At 44.3% G+C, this 19,057-nt stretch overlaps 1 protein-coding gene across 1 annotated transcript in view; it reads right to left on the bottom strand.

Annotated features, from left to right (window-relative positions):
- The window catches only part of LOC123723902 (potassium voltage-gated channel subfamily H member 2), a 25,645-nt gene extending 6,588 nt beyond the window's left edge, over positions 1-19,057 (bottom strand). The window contains exons 1-5 of the mRNA XM_045716028.1: positions 19,054-19,057; positions 18,459-18,620; positions 18,090-18,311; positions 17,512-17,763; positions 16,910-17,130 (exon numbers count right to left, since the gene is read on the bottom strand). Coding sequence (XP_045571984.1) covers positions 16,910-17,130; positions 17,512-17,763; positions 18,090-18,311; positions 18,459-18,620; positions 19,054-19,057 — 861 coding nt within the window. The remainder of the gene's footprint in view (positions 1-16,909; positions 17,131-17,511; positions 17,764-18,089; positions 18,312-18,458; positions 18,621-19,053) is intronic.

Raw genomic sequence — 19,057 nt, 5'->3', positions numbered from 1 at the left:
ACACCAACACTAGGGGTTCTTATACACCACTGAGTGTTAATTGCACTCTTACAGAGTAAATTAAACTGGTAATCTAGTGGTTAGAGCATTGGGCCAGTAACTGAAAGGTTGCTGGATCAAATCCCCGAGCTGACAGGGTAAAAATCTGTTGTTCTGCCCCTGAGCAAGGCAGGGGCACTGTTCCCGGGGCGCCGAAGACATGGATGTTGATTAAGGCAGCTACTCGCACCTCTCTGATTCAAAGGGGGTTGGGTTAAATGTGGAAGACACATTTCAGTTGAAGGCATTCAGTTGTACAACTGACTAGGTATCCCCCTTTCCCTTTCCTGAATCAACACTGGAAATGTTACACTGAAAAATCAACACTGGCCTATTTGCGGTGTGATGTGGCCTGTAAAGTACTCACTTAGTGAAAGCCACAGGCCTTTAAAATTAAAGAATTGAATAACCATGTCACAAACAAATACAGTCATGGGTGTTTAACTCTAAGATTCACTCAAAGAAAAGGCACTCTGGGAAATATGCGAATTAGGCTTTACACCATACAGTGTTAAAACAACACCCCAAAATGATTTACTGTAACACTACAGGTCTTAATTTCTTCCACTGAGAAACTATAACAGCATCAGCACTAAGCAAAGTGCGTCCAGCTTATCTAAATCAAGTGTTATGTTTTACACTTTAGGTGTTGGGTATTACTCTACAGTAGAGCTATGCAAACACCACAATCAAGTTCATTTGAACACGTTAAGAGTTGAATGGAGAACACTGCAAAATAGTTCAATCTTTAACACTTTTAAAAGTGTTATTTTAACACAAGTTCAGTGCGACTCATATGTTCACTGAAAATAGTGTTCATTTGAAACTTTCAGAGTTAAATGCGGAACACTGCAACAGAGTTAAATCTTTAATACTTTCAAAAGTGTTCATGTACACCCTTAATTTTGCTGTGTAAAGACCTACAGAATTGAATACAATATATTTCTGTGCGTCGTGCTTTCTACATACACTGTATCCCCAGCCCCACGGAAAACTACAGAGTAAAAAATACAACGAACAACATCAGTCATTATTAGTATTGCAGGTTCCATGTTTGTGCTTTCTTCACTGCTGTAAAGTGGGACAACTTGAGTCAGGCGAGGGGGAGGTGTAAGTTGGAAGCAGGAGAGGCTGTCCATTGGGATCCTCTGTTTAACATCTCTAATCTCCAAAGTTACTACAGAATGACAAAACAACCTTGTGCAGTGTTTATCCTTCATAAGAACGACTAAAGTACCTACTGCCACGTGAGTACAGAATGAAGTGCCTGTTCCAGCACCCCAGTGAGTCAAACACAGTGCCATGTGTCGGCCATTTTGAAAAGGGACAATAACTTCCTACATGGGTTGTCATGAGAAACCCAGGCTTCTATACAGGAGCCATCTCCATGTCCCTCCATCTGTTTGATAGCAGAATGAATGAGCTTCCATCAGCAGAATAGAGGAAGGCAGAAAAGGCTGTAAGGCTTCGAGAGGGTATGCGACCACATACAGTAATGTCCGATTGAACTGGGGGGTCTTTTGAGTATACGTCAGCCGCTCTGCTATACAGTAGAGATAGGGGGTTAGGGGGCAGGTGTCAGAGCAGCCAGAGGCGAAACATGAGAACAGGCATTTATTTATCAAATCTGCCTATACAGTACGCCTCTCCTGACCTACTAACAGGACCTGTCGTCAATCCCTGTTCGTCCCAATGCTCATGCATTATCTTTATTGTCCTCACAAACAACAAGTTTCAAAGTTTGTTTGTCACGCGCACAGGTGTAAAACAGTACAGTAATAAACAACAACCTCACCGGCCAGCATAATACACAAACTGTGCAGTGCACTACACCCTCATCTTCCTCTACTCTGTATGATTATTAGTTGTTGGAGATTTGTATTGCTGTGTTGCAGAGTGTAGGCTGAAAGCAGTGAGTGGAGCATTCCTAGCAATCTGGTCTCAGAGCATTTTTTATTATTCTGTATATAAATCTGAGACACCCCATTTAGTATGATATGTTACGTTTGGTATGGTATGTATTCATTTGTGGATGTCCATCATCCATTTTGTATGATAGGTTACGAATTACAATCGTATGATATGTTACCAATTGCAATTCGTACAATATGTTAGGAAATTATGTGCTACATTTCGTATGGTATGTATTAATTTGTGGATGTCCATCATCCATTTCGTATGATATGTTACAAATTACATTTCGCATGATATGTTACAAATTACAATTTGTATTATATGTTACGAATTACAATTTGTATGATATGTTACGAATTGCAATTCATACAATATGTTATGAATTGCAATTCGTACAATATGTTACGAATTTGCTAAATGTATGTTAAGTTACGGATTTCAATTTGTTGTTGCTAATGTTAGCTAGGTGGCTAATGCTAACATTAGCTAGCTGGCTAACATTAGCTAGCTGGCTAACATTAGCTAGGCTAGGGGTTTGGGTTAAGGTTAGGAGATAGGTTAAAAGGTCAAGGTTAGAGTTAGGGTTAGCTAAAATGGTTAAGGTTAGGTTTATGGGAAGGGTTAGCTAACCTGCTAAGTAGTTGAAAAGTAGCTAAAAGTAGTAAGTAGCTACAAAGTTGCTAATTAGCTGAAATGCTAAATTTGTCCGTGAAGAGATTCGAACACGCATACCTTTGGGTATATATGGTAGTATATACTATAGTAATTACTTAGTGTTTTTGCGGACTGTAGTATTTACTGTAGTGTTTTTACTGACATTACTGTAGTATATACTATAGTGTTTTGTTTTAATATCTTTGACATAGCAGTGAAGGCTTTGTCCTTGAGGAAAACTACTAGACAAATTACTTAAAGTGCAAATTTTCCATAACCTGTAGGTAGGTAGGACTAAGGTTTGAATGAACAGTTCAGAGCTTCTGCTATTTTTTATAACCTGTAGGGAACACAATAAATTGCCTTCACTCTGTGCAATAAAAACAGGATTTTTGAATGGCTGCCTTATCTCTGTACCCCACACATACAATTATCTGTAAGTTCCCTCAGTCAAGCAGTGAATTTCAAACACAGATTCAACCACAAAGACCAGGGAGGTTTTCCAATGCCTCGCAAAGGGATTCTATTGGTAGATACAAAGAAAACAGACATTGAATATCCCTTTTGAGATTATTTTAATTTTTACAGGGGCTATGCACATACAAGCGCAGTCCCTTGGCAGGTTATTAAAAACAATTACAATATCAATACAGACAAACAATGAGCAGTGAGGACATGCAGAGAAACATAGCACAAGCAACACGTAGCATGCAGAAAGAGCAATAGCACAAACAGCAACAAAACAACACATAAACAGTGTTTACACACCTCACAAGCTACAGACAACAGATAACATGGAAAGTGACAATACACCGCTAGGAATTATGTTCACAAGTCTGATTGTCCTTTAGCCATGTCTTTATATTTTTTTGTGAAGGTGTGATAGGTGGTACAGTTATGTGTGTCTGATGGCAGTGTGTTCCAGACATGGGAAGCTCTCACAGAGAAAGCAGTTTGACTAAAGGTGCTTTGAGCATTGTGAAGTCATTAATTACACTTTGGATGGTGCATCAATACACCCAGTCACTGCAAGGATACAAGCATCCTTCCTAACTCAGTTGCTGGAGAGGAAGGAATCCAACCGCTTAGGGATTTTACCATGAAGTAAATAGTGACTTTAAAACAGTTTATTGACAGAGTGAAAAGAAGAAAGCCTGTCCAGAATAAAAAATATTCCAAAACATGCATCCTGCAAGGCACTAAAGTAATACTGCAAAAAATGTGGCAAAGAAATCACATTATTGTCCTGAATATAAAAAGTGTTATGTTTGGGGCAAATCCAGTACAACATATTACTGAGTACCACCCTCCATATTTTCAAGCATAGTGGTGGCTGCGTCATGTTATAGGTATGTTAGTAATCGTTAAGGACTGGGGAGTTTTTCAGGGTAGAAAAAAACCCAGAATGGAGCTAACCACAGGCAAAATCCTAGAGGAAAACCTGGTTTAGTCTGCTTTCCACCATACACTGGGAGAGGAATTCACCTTTCAGCAGGGCAATAACCTAAAACACAAAGCCACATCTACACTTAAGTTGCTTACCAAGAAGACAGTGAATGTTCCTGAGCGTCCGAGTTACAGTTTTGACTGAAATCTGCTTGAAAATCTATAGTAAGACCTGAAAATGGTTGTCTAGCAATAATCAACAACCAATTTGACAGAGCTTGAAGAATTTTGAAAATAATTATGGGCAAATGTCGCAAAATCCAGGTGTGGAAAGCTCTTAGAGACTTACCCAGAAAAACTCGTAGCTTTAATCGCTGCCAAAGGTGCTTCTACAAACTATTGACTCAGGGGTGTGAATACTTATTTTTAATATATTTGCTAAACTTTCTACAAACATGTTTTCACTTTTTCATTATCTGGTATTGTGTGTAGAATTTTGAATTCAAGCTGTAACACAACAAAATGTGGAATAAGTCAAGGGGTATGAATACTTTCTGAAGACATTGTACTGTATATGGTCAATACTTGGCATGTAGGTGTCTCACTTATGGCCGGCATAAATTGGGATATCAGGGAGGGGAATGGGCAGGGTATAGGTAAATTGAATACGGCAGTATATACTATAGTAATTACTGTAGTGTTTTTACGGACTGTAGTGTTTTTGCATACATTACTGCAGTATTTACAGTAGTGTTTTTGTGGTCTGTAGTATACTGTAGTATTTACTATAGTATTCTACAGTATACTACAACATTCTATAATAAGTACTACAGTACACATGATTGAGGTATACTACAGTGTTTAGTATAGTATTCTACATTTTACTACAGAATTCTATAGTAAGTACTGTAGTATTCTATAGTAACTGTAGTATTTTTTCATGTGGGCATTGAAATAAAATTAAGTCGGTTAAGATGGCATCTCATGGAGACACAACATGCGCAGTTTGAGCTCCTCAAGGACGTGATGTTGCAGGCTAGCTCAGTGCTGTCCTCTCTCATTGAGTAAATCAAGTTGAAGGCCGACTGGGGTACCATTAGCAGCTAAATTATCCTGATAACTTCTTCTGTGTGCGATTAAAAAAATATTGGTTCAAGGACATACATTTGGTGTTTTAGAAGCAGTTAATGGTACCATGGTTGTCTTCTAAAAAATGTTTTATTTTCATGCAGATTGACCATGAAGATTGCAATTTTTCCATTCACTATAATGGGGATCCTGTTTTCGGCTAACAATGCCTGCAGTACCACGGTCGGCCTTGAACTTCTGTGGTTTCAATGAGAGGGGCAGCTGTTCTCCCCTGGGCAGAATTTTTGAAACTCCTCCCAGGGGGCGTGGTGGACTAATAGACTGCTGCAGTGTGTTACTGGGCTGCTACACTGACCACGTTTACATGTACACAGTATTCCGGAAAATAGCTCATATCCCGGTTAACGTCTCAGGGCTCTACAGTACAACCATTTTACTCACATTTGCGCCTAAAAATAGATGTGTACAAACTGAAAAGATCAAGTATGAGCACATGTGCGAGTTCTGATTTTAAAGCAACAACAAAGAAATGCTGCCGTAACTATTTTCAAAGTATTTCTCCTGTTTTGTTTCATAGCTGCTATATAATCAAACAAATAATTATGTAGAGTCCTATTTTTCCCATATATCCAGTGCCTGGGGCGCTGTGTGCACTGTGAGTGAAGTGGTGCTGAAAACTTCATTTTTAGAAGTGCACAGGCATAGAAGTCACTGGTGTAGCACATACCCCCACAGCCCCCTGGAGGTCGGGCCCCCCAGATATGCAGACTGCACTAGCATCGAATAGTCCCCGTGATATGTAACTTTTCACGGAAGTCAGGAACCAATACACACAGTCAGTTAGGAAAGCAAAGGCTTGCTTTTTCAACCAAAAATTTGCATCCTGTAGCTCTAACGCCAAAACGTTTTGGGACACTGTAAGGTCCATGGAGAATAAGAGCACCTCCTCCCAGCTGCCCACTGATCTGAGGCTAGGAAACACTGTCACCACCGATAAATCCATGATAATCAAGAATTTCAATAAGCATTTCTCTACGGCTGGCCATGCCTTCCTCCTGGCTACCCCAACCCGGCCAACAGCTCCGCACCCCCCGCAGCTACTTGCCCAAGCCTCCCCAGCTTCTCCTTCACCCAAATCCAGATAGCAGATGTTCTGAAAGAGCTGCAAAACCTGGACCCGTACAAATCAGCTGGGCTAGACAATCTGGACCCTCTCTTTCTAAAATTATCCGCCGCCATTGTTGCAACCCCTTTTACCAGTCTGTTTAACCTCTCTTTCGTATCGTCCGAGATCCCTAAAGATTGGAAAGCTGCCGCGGTCATTCCCCTCTTCAAAGGGGGTGACACTCTAGACCCAAACTGTTATAGACCTACTGCATATCCATCCTGCCCTGCCTTTCTAGTCTTCGAAAGCCAAGTTAACCTGTTGGGGATAGGGGGCAGTATTTGCACGGCCGGATAAAAAACGTACCCGATTTAATCTGGTTACTACTCCTGCCCAGTAACTAGAATATGCATATAATTGTTTGATTTGGATAGAAAACACCCTAAAGTTTCTAAAACTGTTTGAATGGTGTCTGTGAGTATAACAGAACTCATTTGGCAGGCCAAAACCTGAGAAGATTCCAAACAGGAAGCGCTCTCTCAGACTATTTCTTGGCCTTCTTGATCATCTCTACCCAAAACAGGGGATCTCTGGCATAACGTGACATTTTCTAACGCTCCCATAGGCTCTCAGAAGGCGCCAGAACGTTGAATGATGACTTTGCAGGCCATGGCTGAAAAACAGTAGCGCATTTGGATAGTGGTCGATCTGAGAACAATGAGACTGGGGGCGCGTGCACGAGACGACTCCATGTTTTTATTTTTTCGTCTTTGAACGAAAACAGGGTTTCCCGGTCGGAATATTATCGCTTTTTTTACGAGAAAAATCGCATAAAAATTTATTTTAAACAGCGTTGGACATGCTTCGAAGTACGGTAATGGAATATTTTGAATTTTTTTGTCACGAAACGCGCCGGGTGCGTCACTCTTCTTTACCATTCGGATAGTGTCTTGAACGCACGAACAAAACGCCGCTATTTGGATATAACTATGGATTATTTGGAACCAAACCAACATTTGTTATTGAAGTAGAAGTCCTGGGAGTGCATTCTGACGAAGAACAGCAAAGGTAATCCAATTTTTCTTATAGTAAATCTGAGTTTGGTGAGTACCACACTTGGTGGCTATTTTAAAATCGGACACCGCGATTGCATAAAGGAGTTCTGTATCTATAATTCTTAAAACAATTGTTATGTTTTTTGTGAACGTTTATCGTGAGTAATTTCGTAAATTCACCGGAAGTGTTCGGTGGGAATGCTAGTCACATGCTAGTCACATGCTAACGTAAAAAGCTGGTTTTTGATATAAATATGAACTTGATTGAACAAAACATGCATGTATTGTATAACATAATGTCCTAGGAGTGTCATCTGATGAAGATCATCAAAGGTTAGTGCTGCATTTAGCTGTGGTTTTGGTTTTTGTGACATTATATGCTAGCTTGAAAAATGGGTGTCTGATTATTTCTGGCTGGGTACTCTGCTGACATAATCTAATGTTTTGCTTTCATTGTAAAGCCTTTTTGAAATCGGACAATGTGGTTAGATTAACGAGAGTCTTGTCTTTAAAATGGTGTAAAATAGTCATATGTTTGAGAAATTTAAGTAATAGCATTTCTAAGGTATTTGAATATCGTGCCACGGGATTCCACTGGCTGTTGAGGTTAACAAACAGATCACTGACCATTTCGAATCCCACCGTACCTTCTCCGCTGTGCAATTCGGTTTTCGAGCTGGTCACCTCAGCCATGCTCAAGTTAGTAAATGATATCATAACCGCCATCGATAAAAGACAGTACTGTGCAGCCGTCTTCATCGACCTGGCCAAGGCTTTCGACTCTGTCAATCACCGTATTTTTATCGGCAGACTCAACAGCCTTGGTTTCTCAAATGACTGCCTCGCCTGGTTCACCAACTACTTCTCAGATAGAGTTCAGTGTGTCAAATCGGAGGGTCTGTTGTCCGAACCTCTGGCAGTCTCTATGGGGGTGCCACAGGGTTCAATTCTCGGGCCGACTCTTTTCTCTGTATTTATCAACAATATCGCTCTTGCTGCGGGTGATTCCCTGATCCACCTCTACGCAGACGACACCATTCTGTATACATCTGGCCCTTCTTTGGACACTGTGTTAACAAACCTCCAAACAAGCTTCAATGCCATACAACACTCCTTCCATGGCCTCCAACTGCTCTTAAACGCTAGTAAAACTAAATGCATGCTTTTCAACCCGCCCGCACCCATCCCGCCTGACTAGTATAACTACTCTGGACGGTTCTGACTTAGAATATGTGGGCAACTACAAATACCTAGGTGTCTGGCTAGACTGTAAATTCTCCTTCCAGACTCATATTAAACATCTCATATCCAAAAATCAAATCTAGAGTCAGCTTCCTATTTCGCAACAAAGCCTCCTTCACTCACGCTGCCAAACATACCCTCGTAAAACTGACTATCCTACCGATCCTCGACTTCGGCGATGTCATTTACAAAATAACCTCCAACCCTCTACTCAGCAAACTGGATGTAGTCTATCACAGTGCCATCCGTTTTGTCACCAAATCCCCATATACCACCCACCACTGCGACCTGTATGCTCTCGTCGGCTGGCCCTCGCTACATATTTGTCGCCAGACCCACTGGCTCCAGGTCATCTATAAGTCTTTGCTAGGTAAGCTCCGCCTTATCTCTGCTCACTGGTCACCATAACAACACCCACCCGTAGCACGCGCTCCAGCGGGTATATCTCACTGGTCATCCCCAAAGCCAACACCTCCTTTGGCCGCCTTTCCTTCCAGTTCTCTGCTGCCAATGACTGGAATGAATTGCAAAAATCGCTGAAGTTGGAGACTTATATCTCCTTCACTAATTTTAAGCATCAGCTATTTGAGCAGCTTACCGATCGCTGCAGATGTACACAGCCCATCTGTAAATAGCCCATCCAATCTACCTACCCCATCCCCATATTGTTTTTATTTACTTTTTTGCTCTTTTGCACACCAATATTTCTACTTGCACATCATCATCTGCACATCTATCACTCCAGTGTTAATTTGATAAATTGTAATTACTTCGCTAGTATGGCCTATTTATCGTCTTACCTCCTCACGCCATTTGCACGCACTGTACTGTACAGTATATAGACTGTTTATATTGTGTTATTGACTGTACATTTGTTTATTCCATGTGTAACTCTGTGTTGTTGTTTGTGTCGCACTGCTTTGCTTTATCTTGGCCAGGTCGCAGTTGTAAATGAGAACTTGTTCTCAACTGGCCTACCTGGTTAAATTAAGGTGAGGAAAAAAAACGTCATAAGTAATAAAAAAAAATATTACAGGAAATTTTAACGCTCTGGCCATAGAGAAGGGTTTTTTGTTCTTTATTTTGGTTAGGCCAGGGTGTTACATTGGGTGGGCGTTCTATGTTCCTTTTTCTATGTTTTTGTATTTCTTTGTTTTGGGCCGAGTAGGGTTCCTAATCAGAGGCAGCTGTCTGTCGTTGTCTCTGATTAGGAATCATACTTAGGCAGCCTGTTTTCCTTTGGGGTTTTGTGGGTAGTTGTTTTCTGTCTTGTGTGTGTTCACCTGGCAGAACTGTTGGCTTACGTTTTCCCTGTTTGTTTTTGAAGTGTCTCATTAAAAATCATTATGACCACTTACCACGCTGCATCTTGGTCCCCTCTTCCAGACGATCGTTACAGAACTACCCACCACAACTGGATCAAGCAGCGTGCTCGGGAGGAGATGGACACCTGGTCTCGTCAGGAGTGGCTGGGGAGGAAAGACTGGACATGGGGCCAGGTGATCGAAAGATATCGGAGCCTACCCAGGAAGAACGAGAGGCAGCCCCAAAACATTTTTGGGGGGGGCACACGGGTAGTTCGGCTGGACCAGGGGTGAGGCCTGAGTCAACTACCCATGCTTTTCAGGTGCCTGCCTCTCGCACTCTCTCTCCAGTACGTCCTGTTCCTGCTCCCCGCACTAGCCTGAAGGTGTGTGTTACTAGTCTGGCGTCTCCAAAGCCAGTCCCACGCATCAGGCCTACAGTGCGCATTCCCCGTCCAGAGCTTCCGACGACAGTTCCCCATCCTGAGCTTCTGGCGACAGTTCCCCATCCTGAGCTTCCGGCGACAGTTCCCCGTCCTGAGCTTCTGGCGACAGTTTACAGTCCGGAGCCGACAGAGACGGCCGACAGTCCGGAGCCGACAGAGACGGCCGACAGTCCAGAGCCGACAGAGACGGCCGACAGTCCGGAGCCAACAGAGACGCTCCTCAGCCCGGAGCCTCCAGTGGGTCTCTCCAGCCTGGTCTATCCTGTGCCTCCTCCCAGGACCAGGCCTCCACTGAGTCTCTCCAGCCTGGTCTGTCCTGTGCCTCCTCCCAGGACCAGGCCTCCTGTGGGTCTCCCCAGCCTGGTGAGTCCTGTGCCTGCGCCCAGAGACAGGCCTCCTTCATGTCTCCCCAGCCTGGTGAATCCTGGGCCAGAGCCGCCAGAGCCGCCCGCCAGTCCGGAGCCGCCAGAGCCGCCCGCCAGTCCGGAGCCGCCAGAGCCGCCCGCCAGTCCGGAGCCGCCAGAGCCGCCCGCCAGTCCGGAGCCGCCAGAGCCGCCCGCCAGTCCGGAGCCGCCAGAGCCGCCCGCCTGTCCGGAGCCGCCAGAGCCACCCGCCTATCCGGAGCCGCCAGTGCCGCCCGCCTGTCCGGAACCGCCAGAGCCACCCGCCAGCCTGGTGAGTCCTGTGCCTGCGCCCAGAGCCAGGCCTCCTTCATGTCTCCCCAGCCTGGTGAATCCTGGGCCAGAGCTCCCAGAGCCGCCCGCCTGTCCGGAGCAGCCAGAGACGGCCGACAGTCCGGAGCCGACAGAGACGGCCGACAGTCCAGAGCCGACAGAGACGGCCGACAGTCCGGAGCCAACAGAGACGCTCCTCAGCCCGGAGCCTCCAGTGGGTCTCTCCAGCCTGGTCTATCCTGTGCCTCCTCCCAGGACCAGGCCTCCAGTGAGTCTCTCCAGCCTGGTCTGTCCTGTGCCTCCTCCCAGGACCAGGCCTCCTGTGGGTCTCCCCAGCCTGGTGAGTCCTGTGCCTGCGCCCAGAGACAGGCCTCCTTCATGTCTCCCCAGCCTGGTGAATCCTGGGCCAGAGCCGCCAGAGCCGCCCGCCAGTCCGGAGCCGCCAGAGCCGCCCGCCAGTCCGGAGCCGCCAGAGCCGCCCGCCAGTCCGGAGCCGTCAGAGCCGCCCGCCAGTCCGGAGCCGCCAGAGCTGCCCGCCAGTCCGGAGCCGCCAGAGCCGCCCGCCAGTCCGGAGCCGCCAGAGCCGCCCGCCTGTCCGGAGCCGCCAGAGCCGCCCGCCAGTCCGGAGCCGCCAGAGCCGCCCACCAGCAGGGCGCAGCCAGAGCCGCCCGCCAGCCGGGCGCAGCCAGGGACGCCCGCCAGCCAGGCGCAGCCAGGGATGCCCGCCTGCCGGGCGCAGCCAGGGTCGCCTACCAGTCCTCCCCTTCAGAGTCAGGTTTTGCGGCCGGAGTCCGCAGCTTTGGGGCGGGGGTACTGTAACGCCCTGGCCATAGAGAGGGGTTTTTGTTCTTTATTTTGGTTAGGCCAGGGTGTTACATTGGGTGGGCGTTCTATGTTCTTTTTTCTATGTTTTTGTATTTCTTTGTTTTGGGCCGAGTAGGGTTCCTAATCAGAGGCAGCTGTCTATCGTTGTCTCTGATTAGGAATCATACTTAGGCAGCCTGTTTTCCTTTGGGTTTTTGTGGGTAGTTGTTTTCTGTCTTGTGTGTGTTCACCTGGCAGAACTGTTTGCTTTCGTTTTCCCTGTTTGTTTTTGAAGTGTCTCATTAAAAATCATTATGACCACTTACCACGCTGCATCTTGGTCCCCTCTTCCAGACAATCGTTACAGAAATTTGCTTAAAAAAATAAAACATTTCTCTCAGCCTCATGGCAAAATGTTTAGAAGAGCAGGAAATTAGCTCAGGGATTCTAGAATATTGGGGAAATCCTTGTCCAGAGAAACTTGATTTTTAAGCTCAAGATTTACAATTTGTGGAATTTTATGAGGAAAATATATGTTTTGGGAATTTTCATGTCAGCTCTATGACTGGAAATGCCCTTGTCTGGAACAGAGGATCTTAATTTCAAACTCTCCAATAAAGTGTTTAAAAACTGCCAATAATGGATATTAACTGAAAAAATATATTATGTAGTTTATTGAAATAACCCTTTGTGTCACGGCTGTTTGAAAGAGCGGACCAAGATGCAGCGTTTTCGTAGTTCCACATGTTTTATTAAATCAGTGAAACCGAATGCAACCATTAAACACTACAAGTATATACAAAACAACAAACCGTGACGCTGGAGGAACAATAACCTCACGAAGAACAATCACCCACAAACACTGTGGAACAAACCTAACTTAAATAGGACCTCCAATTAGAGACAATGACAAACTGCTACCTCAAATTGAAGGTCACGCCAAACACCACCAACATAGAAATGCAAACCTAGAACCAAAATATAGACATAAAAAAACAGACAAACACCCCCTGTCACGCCCTGACCATTTCAATCACCACCTTCCGGAGACACCTGAAACCCCACCTCTTTAAGGAATACCTAGGATAGGATAAAGTAATCCTTCTAACCCCCCCCCCCCCCCTTAAAAGATTTAGATGCACTATTGTAAAGTGGTTGTTCCACTGGATATCATAAGGTGAATGCACCAATTTGTAAGTCGCTCTGGATAAGAGCGTCTGCTAAATAACTTAAATGTAAATGTAAATGTAAATTTCTACCATAGAAAATAACACTCACTATGGTCAGGACGTGACACTTTGTGACTTTTATAGAATAGTTCTCTCAACTGTGATTCGTAAAAGATGAATCCAGCGATTTGGTCAACTTCGTCAGATTTGTCTAAAATCCTGAATTCATCAGGAATGAGCAGGGTCAGCTATACCATAAGGACCCCTTATTCATGTCCTCATTACATGTAGTGTAGCAAGACCACTCATGGTCTGTAAAGTTCTCTACTTTTGAGAACCTTCCAGAAGGACAACTATCTCTGCAGCAGTCCACCAATCAGGCTTTTATGGTAGAGTGGCCAGAAGGAAGCCACTCCTCAGTAAAAGGCACATGACAGCCCGCTTGGAGTTTGCCAAAAAGCACCTATTGGAATCAGACCATGAGAAGCAGGAGTCTCTGGTCTGATGAAACCAAGATTGAACTCTTTGGCCTGAATGCCAAGTGTCACTTCTGGAAGAAACCTGGCACCATCCCTACGGTGAAGCATGGTGGTAGCAGCATCATGCTGTGGGGATGTTTTTCAGCAGCAGGATTGGGAGAATAGTCAGGATCAAGGGAAAGATGAACGGGGCAAAGTACAGAGAGATCCTTGACGAAAACCTGCTCCAGAGCGCTCAGGACCTCAGACTGGGGCGAAGGTTCATCCTCCAACAGGACAACGGCCCTAAGCACACAGCCAACGCAGGATTGGCTTCGGGACAAGTCTCTGAATGTCCTTGAGTGATCCAGACAGAGCCCAGACTTAAACCCGATCTAACATCTCTGAAGAGACCTGAAAATATCTGTGCAGCGACGATCCCCATCCAACCTTACAAAGCTTAAGAGGATCTGCAGAGAAGAATGGGAGAAACTCCCCTAATACAGGGGTGCCAAGCTTGTAGAGTCATACTTAACAAGACTTGAGTCTGTAATCGCTGCTAAAGGTGCTTCAAAAAAGTAGTGAGTAAAGGGTCTGAATACTTATGTAAATGTGATATTTCCATTATTTATTTTTAATACATTTGCAAAAATTTTGAAAACCCCGTTTTTGCTTTGTCATTATGTTGTATTGTGTGTCGATTGATGAGGGTGAAAAACAATTTAATCCCTTTTAGAATAAAGCTGTAATGTAACAAAATGTGGAAAATGTCCAAGGGTCTGAATACTTTTCGAATGCACTGTATTTGCTGTGCTAGGGATAATGTTTGCTTTATAAATGTTTTATGTTCTAAATCTAGAAAAACATGCAAAATAAATTTGCCCTGATTCATTTAATAGTGATTTAAAAACAAAACAAAAAGAAGTTTGGAGATTTGTATTACATATATGAATATTCTAATGTTACAATTAAACAATCAAGGCCTTTGAACACTTGTTGGATAATAATTGTAAAAATGAAATGCCTTTATGGTGTCTTATGGAGTTGACATAAATCTAGTAAGTTTCATTTTATGATTATGATGATTTTTTAATTAAGAGGCTGGTCCTTTACATGGTGTGATAGCTGATACTTTGGTCTATGAAAATACATATGAGAAAACTTTTACGGATGCATCATTGAGAGCATCCTGTCGGGCTGTATTACCACCTGGTACGGCAACTGCACCGTCCACAATCACAGGGTTCTCCAGAGGGTGACTCAGTCTGCCCAACGCATCGCAGGGGGTACACTGTCTGCCTCCCAGGACATCTACAGCACCTGGTGCCACAGGAAGGCCAAGAAGATCATCAAGGACCTCAGCCACCCGAGCCACGGCCTGTTCACCCTGCTACCATCCAGAAGGCGAGGTCAATATTGGTGCATCAAAGCTTGGACAGGAATGCTGAAAAACAGATTTTATCTCAAGGCCATCAAGCTATTTCATAGTCACCACCAATGTTCCCTCTAAACTGCGCACGGGTGCGCAGTAACCCTGAGACTGCCCCGCAGAACGTAGAATAAATATCAGCCCAGGGAGAGAAGCAGTAGATTGAACTTCACACAATTTACTAGAGTTTTCCCTTTTAGTTAACACTATCAACATGTTCCTTTACTGTGGCAAATGTGATCGAATCAATGCAATATTAGTCACTTTCAATGCAACATTCCTGAAACAAAACGAACTACAGAAGAGATTGTGTTGTAGGCACAACACATCAGAGTAGGATTCTATTGTGCACGACTCAGCCGGTACTCTACACAGACTGGTGCTGCATAACCAGTAGGCCCATACGAAAATAGACCATTGCCATATATGGATATGTGCTATTTACTTTGAACTGAAAGGTTTACAGCTGTGGACGTGAGTCAATGAGCATGTTTTGAGATAAAAGCAAGAGCTGCATGTAGCCACTTGTGCACACTCTGTTCATATCCTTTGTTAGTTAGTAACTTATTAGCCCAGTTATAGATGATGTGTAGTCAGCAATAGGGGAGTGATTGCTTCCTGCAAGAGCACAAAACGTGTAAATTTCTAGACCTATTTGAAAAGCAAGTCATATAAAGAGCTTTTTTTTGTCTTAAAGGAGCAGTGTTGTATTTTGAGACAGGCTTGAATAAATTCTGTAGCCAATAGACAGAGTGTAGCATAATTTGTCTGATTCTCTGTAATAATGGGATGGGAATAATAATGCATTTTATTTTGTAAAGTGGTTTCTTGCATCAAACATCACAACAACAAGTTCAGTCACCTTGTCTGAAGGACAAGTGGATTAACAGGTTAATGTCAAGCCCTGCATCTTTTCTTTCAAAAGTCTCATGGAGCGTAGGCTTACATTGAACTGCTACTGTAGGCTGAATGATAGAACAGCTATTTCCATTTAAAAAATGGGATGCATTTTCTCCATTGTTTTTGATGGTAGGCCAGTCTGGTAGGCCTACATTATGATCAAATAGCCACAGTAGCCTACTTGGCCACTGTTATAACTGTAACTTAAAGCAGGTACAGCCTCAGTGTTCACGGAACTTTCACAAGGTTCCAGTTTGAGCTCAGCAGACCTGAAATTTGATGTGTCAATAATTTTTTTAGGGAACATTGGTCACCACTAGCTGGCCTCCGCCCAGTACCCTGCCCTGAACTTTAGTCACTAGCCGGGCTACCACCCGGTTACTCTACCATGCACCTTAGAGGCTGCTAACCTATGTACATAATCAATGAACACTGGTCACTTTAATAATGTTCACATACTGTTATACCCACTTCATATGTAAATACTGTATTCTAGTCAAGGCCTATTCTATTTAACTTGTACAGATACTATTCTTCAGATATACTACATATTCTATCATATTGTCTATATATTCCATCAAATATATATATATATATATATATATATATATATTTATACTCCGGACTCCGACATTGCTCGTCCTAATTTTTCTATATTTCTTAATTCGATTCTTGAACTTTTTAGATTTGTGTGTATTGTTAGATATTACTGCACTATGGAGCTAGGAAAACAAGCATTTTGCTACACCCGCAATAACATCTGCTAATCAGTTGAAGGTTATTCAGTTGTACAACTGACTAGGTATCTCCCTTTCCCTTTAAATATGTGTATGCAACCAATCACATTTGATTTGATTTGAAGTTTACCAACAGCGACTGAATTTAGAGCAAAACTCTCTGGATAGTACTGCCACTCTCAGGAAAGATACTGCAATGGCAGACTACAGAAGGGACAAGGTGTCTGTGAAAGCCTCTAGATCAGGGTTCTCCAACCCTGTTCCTGGAGAGCAGCTATGTACCATCCTGTAGGTTTTCACTCCAACCCTAATCTACCACACCTGATTTTAATAATTAGCTGGTTGATAAGCACCAGGTCAATTACAACTGGGGTTTGAGCGAAAACCTACAGGAGGGTAACTCTCCAGGAGTTTGAGACTCCTGCGCTAGATAGTGCAGTTCGTCATGAAATAGTGTCTTCCTATCCATATACATCCACTGGTAGGAGAAGAGCAGCGACTCACCTGAGTGAATTTCTCAGTGACCCCGTGTGTGCGGTCCATCAGTTTACACGGGGTGATTATGTCCATCTCTGCGGACGGGAGGGCCACCAGGGGGTCCAGCCTGTATTCAAGTGGGTTGACCTGTGTCACGTGACTAAAGGTTCGGAAGCGGATAAGGTTCGGGTCAGACGTGGTGTCAGATGTAACATTACGCAGGCTGGACTTCATACAGGTCATTCCGCCTGAGAAGGAATAAATGTTGATGATAATGTTAGACTTAGAAGTCTAGGCTTACTCCCTGTTTATTTCATTGCCAGCGACATAGAGTTGAAGGCAATTTGTGCATGATACAATACATAGTGATGTTGAACAGATGGAACAGTAATGTAAGACAAGGATTAATCAATTACATGATTTATGAGCTCCTCTTTCATCCTCAAATGTCTCCATACAGCTCCTGACAGCCCCGCCTTTTTTATGTGTCCCATACATGTCTTCAACCTGTCCTGTCCCTTCACCTGCCCTTGCCCGTGCCCGTGCCCCTGCCCCCCATCCTTATCTCTGTCCTCTGTCCTCTGCCCATGACCCCTATCCCCTGTTGTCGTCTCTGTCTCCTCCTCTACCTGTGCTGCTGGGCCGCGTCTGGAGCTTCCCGTGCCAGCTAGCCCGTCCCCTCAGGGTCTTGATGCCATCCACGGAGGAGGCGTGCCGCAGGCTGCAGAGGCTCTCACAGGAGTGGCTGGACGTCACGATGCAGTTGGAGCCACATTCCTCATCCATCCGGAGGCAGTGCAGCCTGGGGGAGGACTGGGAGAAGCCCAGGGACAGGGCTGGGGGAGCATCGGATGTGTCTGTGGAGGGCAAGATGGACTCACCTATAAACACATATGAAATAAGTAAGCATTAAATAAGTAAATGAGAATGTGTTCTCAGTCAACTTACCTGGTAAAATAAGGGTAAAATAAATCAAAATCAAATTAACATATGATCGCCTCTGCATTGTCAGGGACTAACTGCACTCCTCCAGCGATGTAGGAGGCCACAAGACTGAAGGCCATTTAGCAAACACTCTCATCTAAAGTGACTTAAAGTACAGTGAATGCATACGTTTTAGTACATGTGACCACAGTGGGAAACAAACCCACACCCTGGTGTTGCTCCCACCATGCTCTGACCAACTGAGCCACAAAGGACCACTCACCTCCCAGCAGGGCACTCTGGTCCTCATCCCGGAGTAGTACCCCGGTGCCACCCAGACGCTGGCGCTCTGGCAAGGACAGCAGCTTTTTCAGCGCCACAGACTCATGACCCAGAGCAAGGAGGTCCCGCTGGTGGCCCAGCTCGCTGTCGTTCTCCAGGGACTGTTTACTCCTGCTGAGGGGGCGGACCAAGATGGAGGGCAGGCGAAACCTATTCCGACGTTCTGCACGTCAAAGGGGAAAGGTGGGCGAGCACAGTTTCTGAATACACTACACCATAACAATGTCATTAAAATACTTTCATCTCTAAGATTTTACAGGAAAATCTTTGGACCCTACTCATTTACACACAGAGGATGTGCTTTGCTTACTTAGGGTCAGCCAGGGGATGGGCAACTTGTGGTTGAGCTCTCTAGTTGGGGACCTGGGAATATGTGGATCAGTGGGAAGCTCGAAGTTGAGGATGAAAATGATCACCAAGCCATCCTCATTTTTCACTGGCACCACATCGATTTTACAGGAGAAACACACACCTGGACACACACACACACACACACACACACACACATCACCACCAGTTAGCAAGCATGATTGTATTTTAACCGTGCATACCAAAGTTCTCCTCTAGAGGGAGACACACAACATCAGATGAGAGCTGCATTGATCTGCCATGGAGTGGGTTTCCTCAAGGATACAATATTTACATTAAGGAAATATATCAATCCTGTAAATTGTCCGTCCTATGAATATGAGTATCTTCTCAATCTTTCTCTATCTCTATGAGTGAATGAATGTCAGTCAGTGCTGTTTATCAGTGAGTTGTCACAGAGTACATCTTAGATTAAAATAATGTTGCAGTGAAAGAAATAAAGTATTTATTGTTATCATTCAATATTCAGGATAGAACTATAGACTGCATAATATTGTAAGCATGTCTTGTGATGTAGCTAGGTGAGTAACTCCTACCCAT

The sequence above is a fragment of the Salmo salar genome, chromosome ssa03 (genome assembly GCF_905237065.1).
Source record: "Salmo salar chromosome ssa03, Ssal_v3.1, whole genome shotgun sequence".
NCBI lineage: Eukaryota > Metazoa > Chordata > Actinopteri > Salmoniformes > Salmonidae > Salmo > Salmo salar.
Note: the sequence above shows the minus strand (reverse complement) of the source record. Positions and strands in the feature narration are given on the sequence as shown.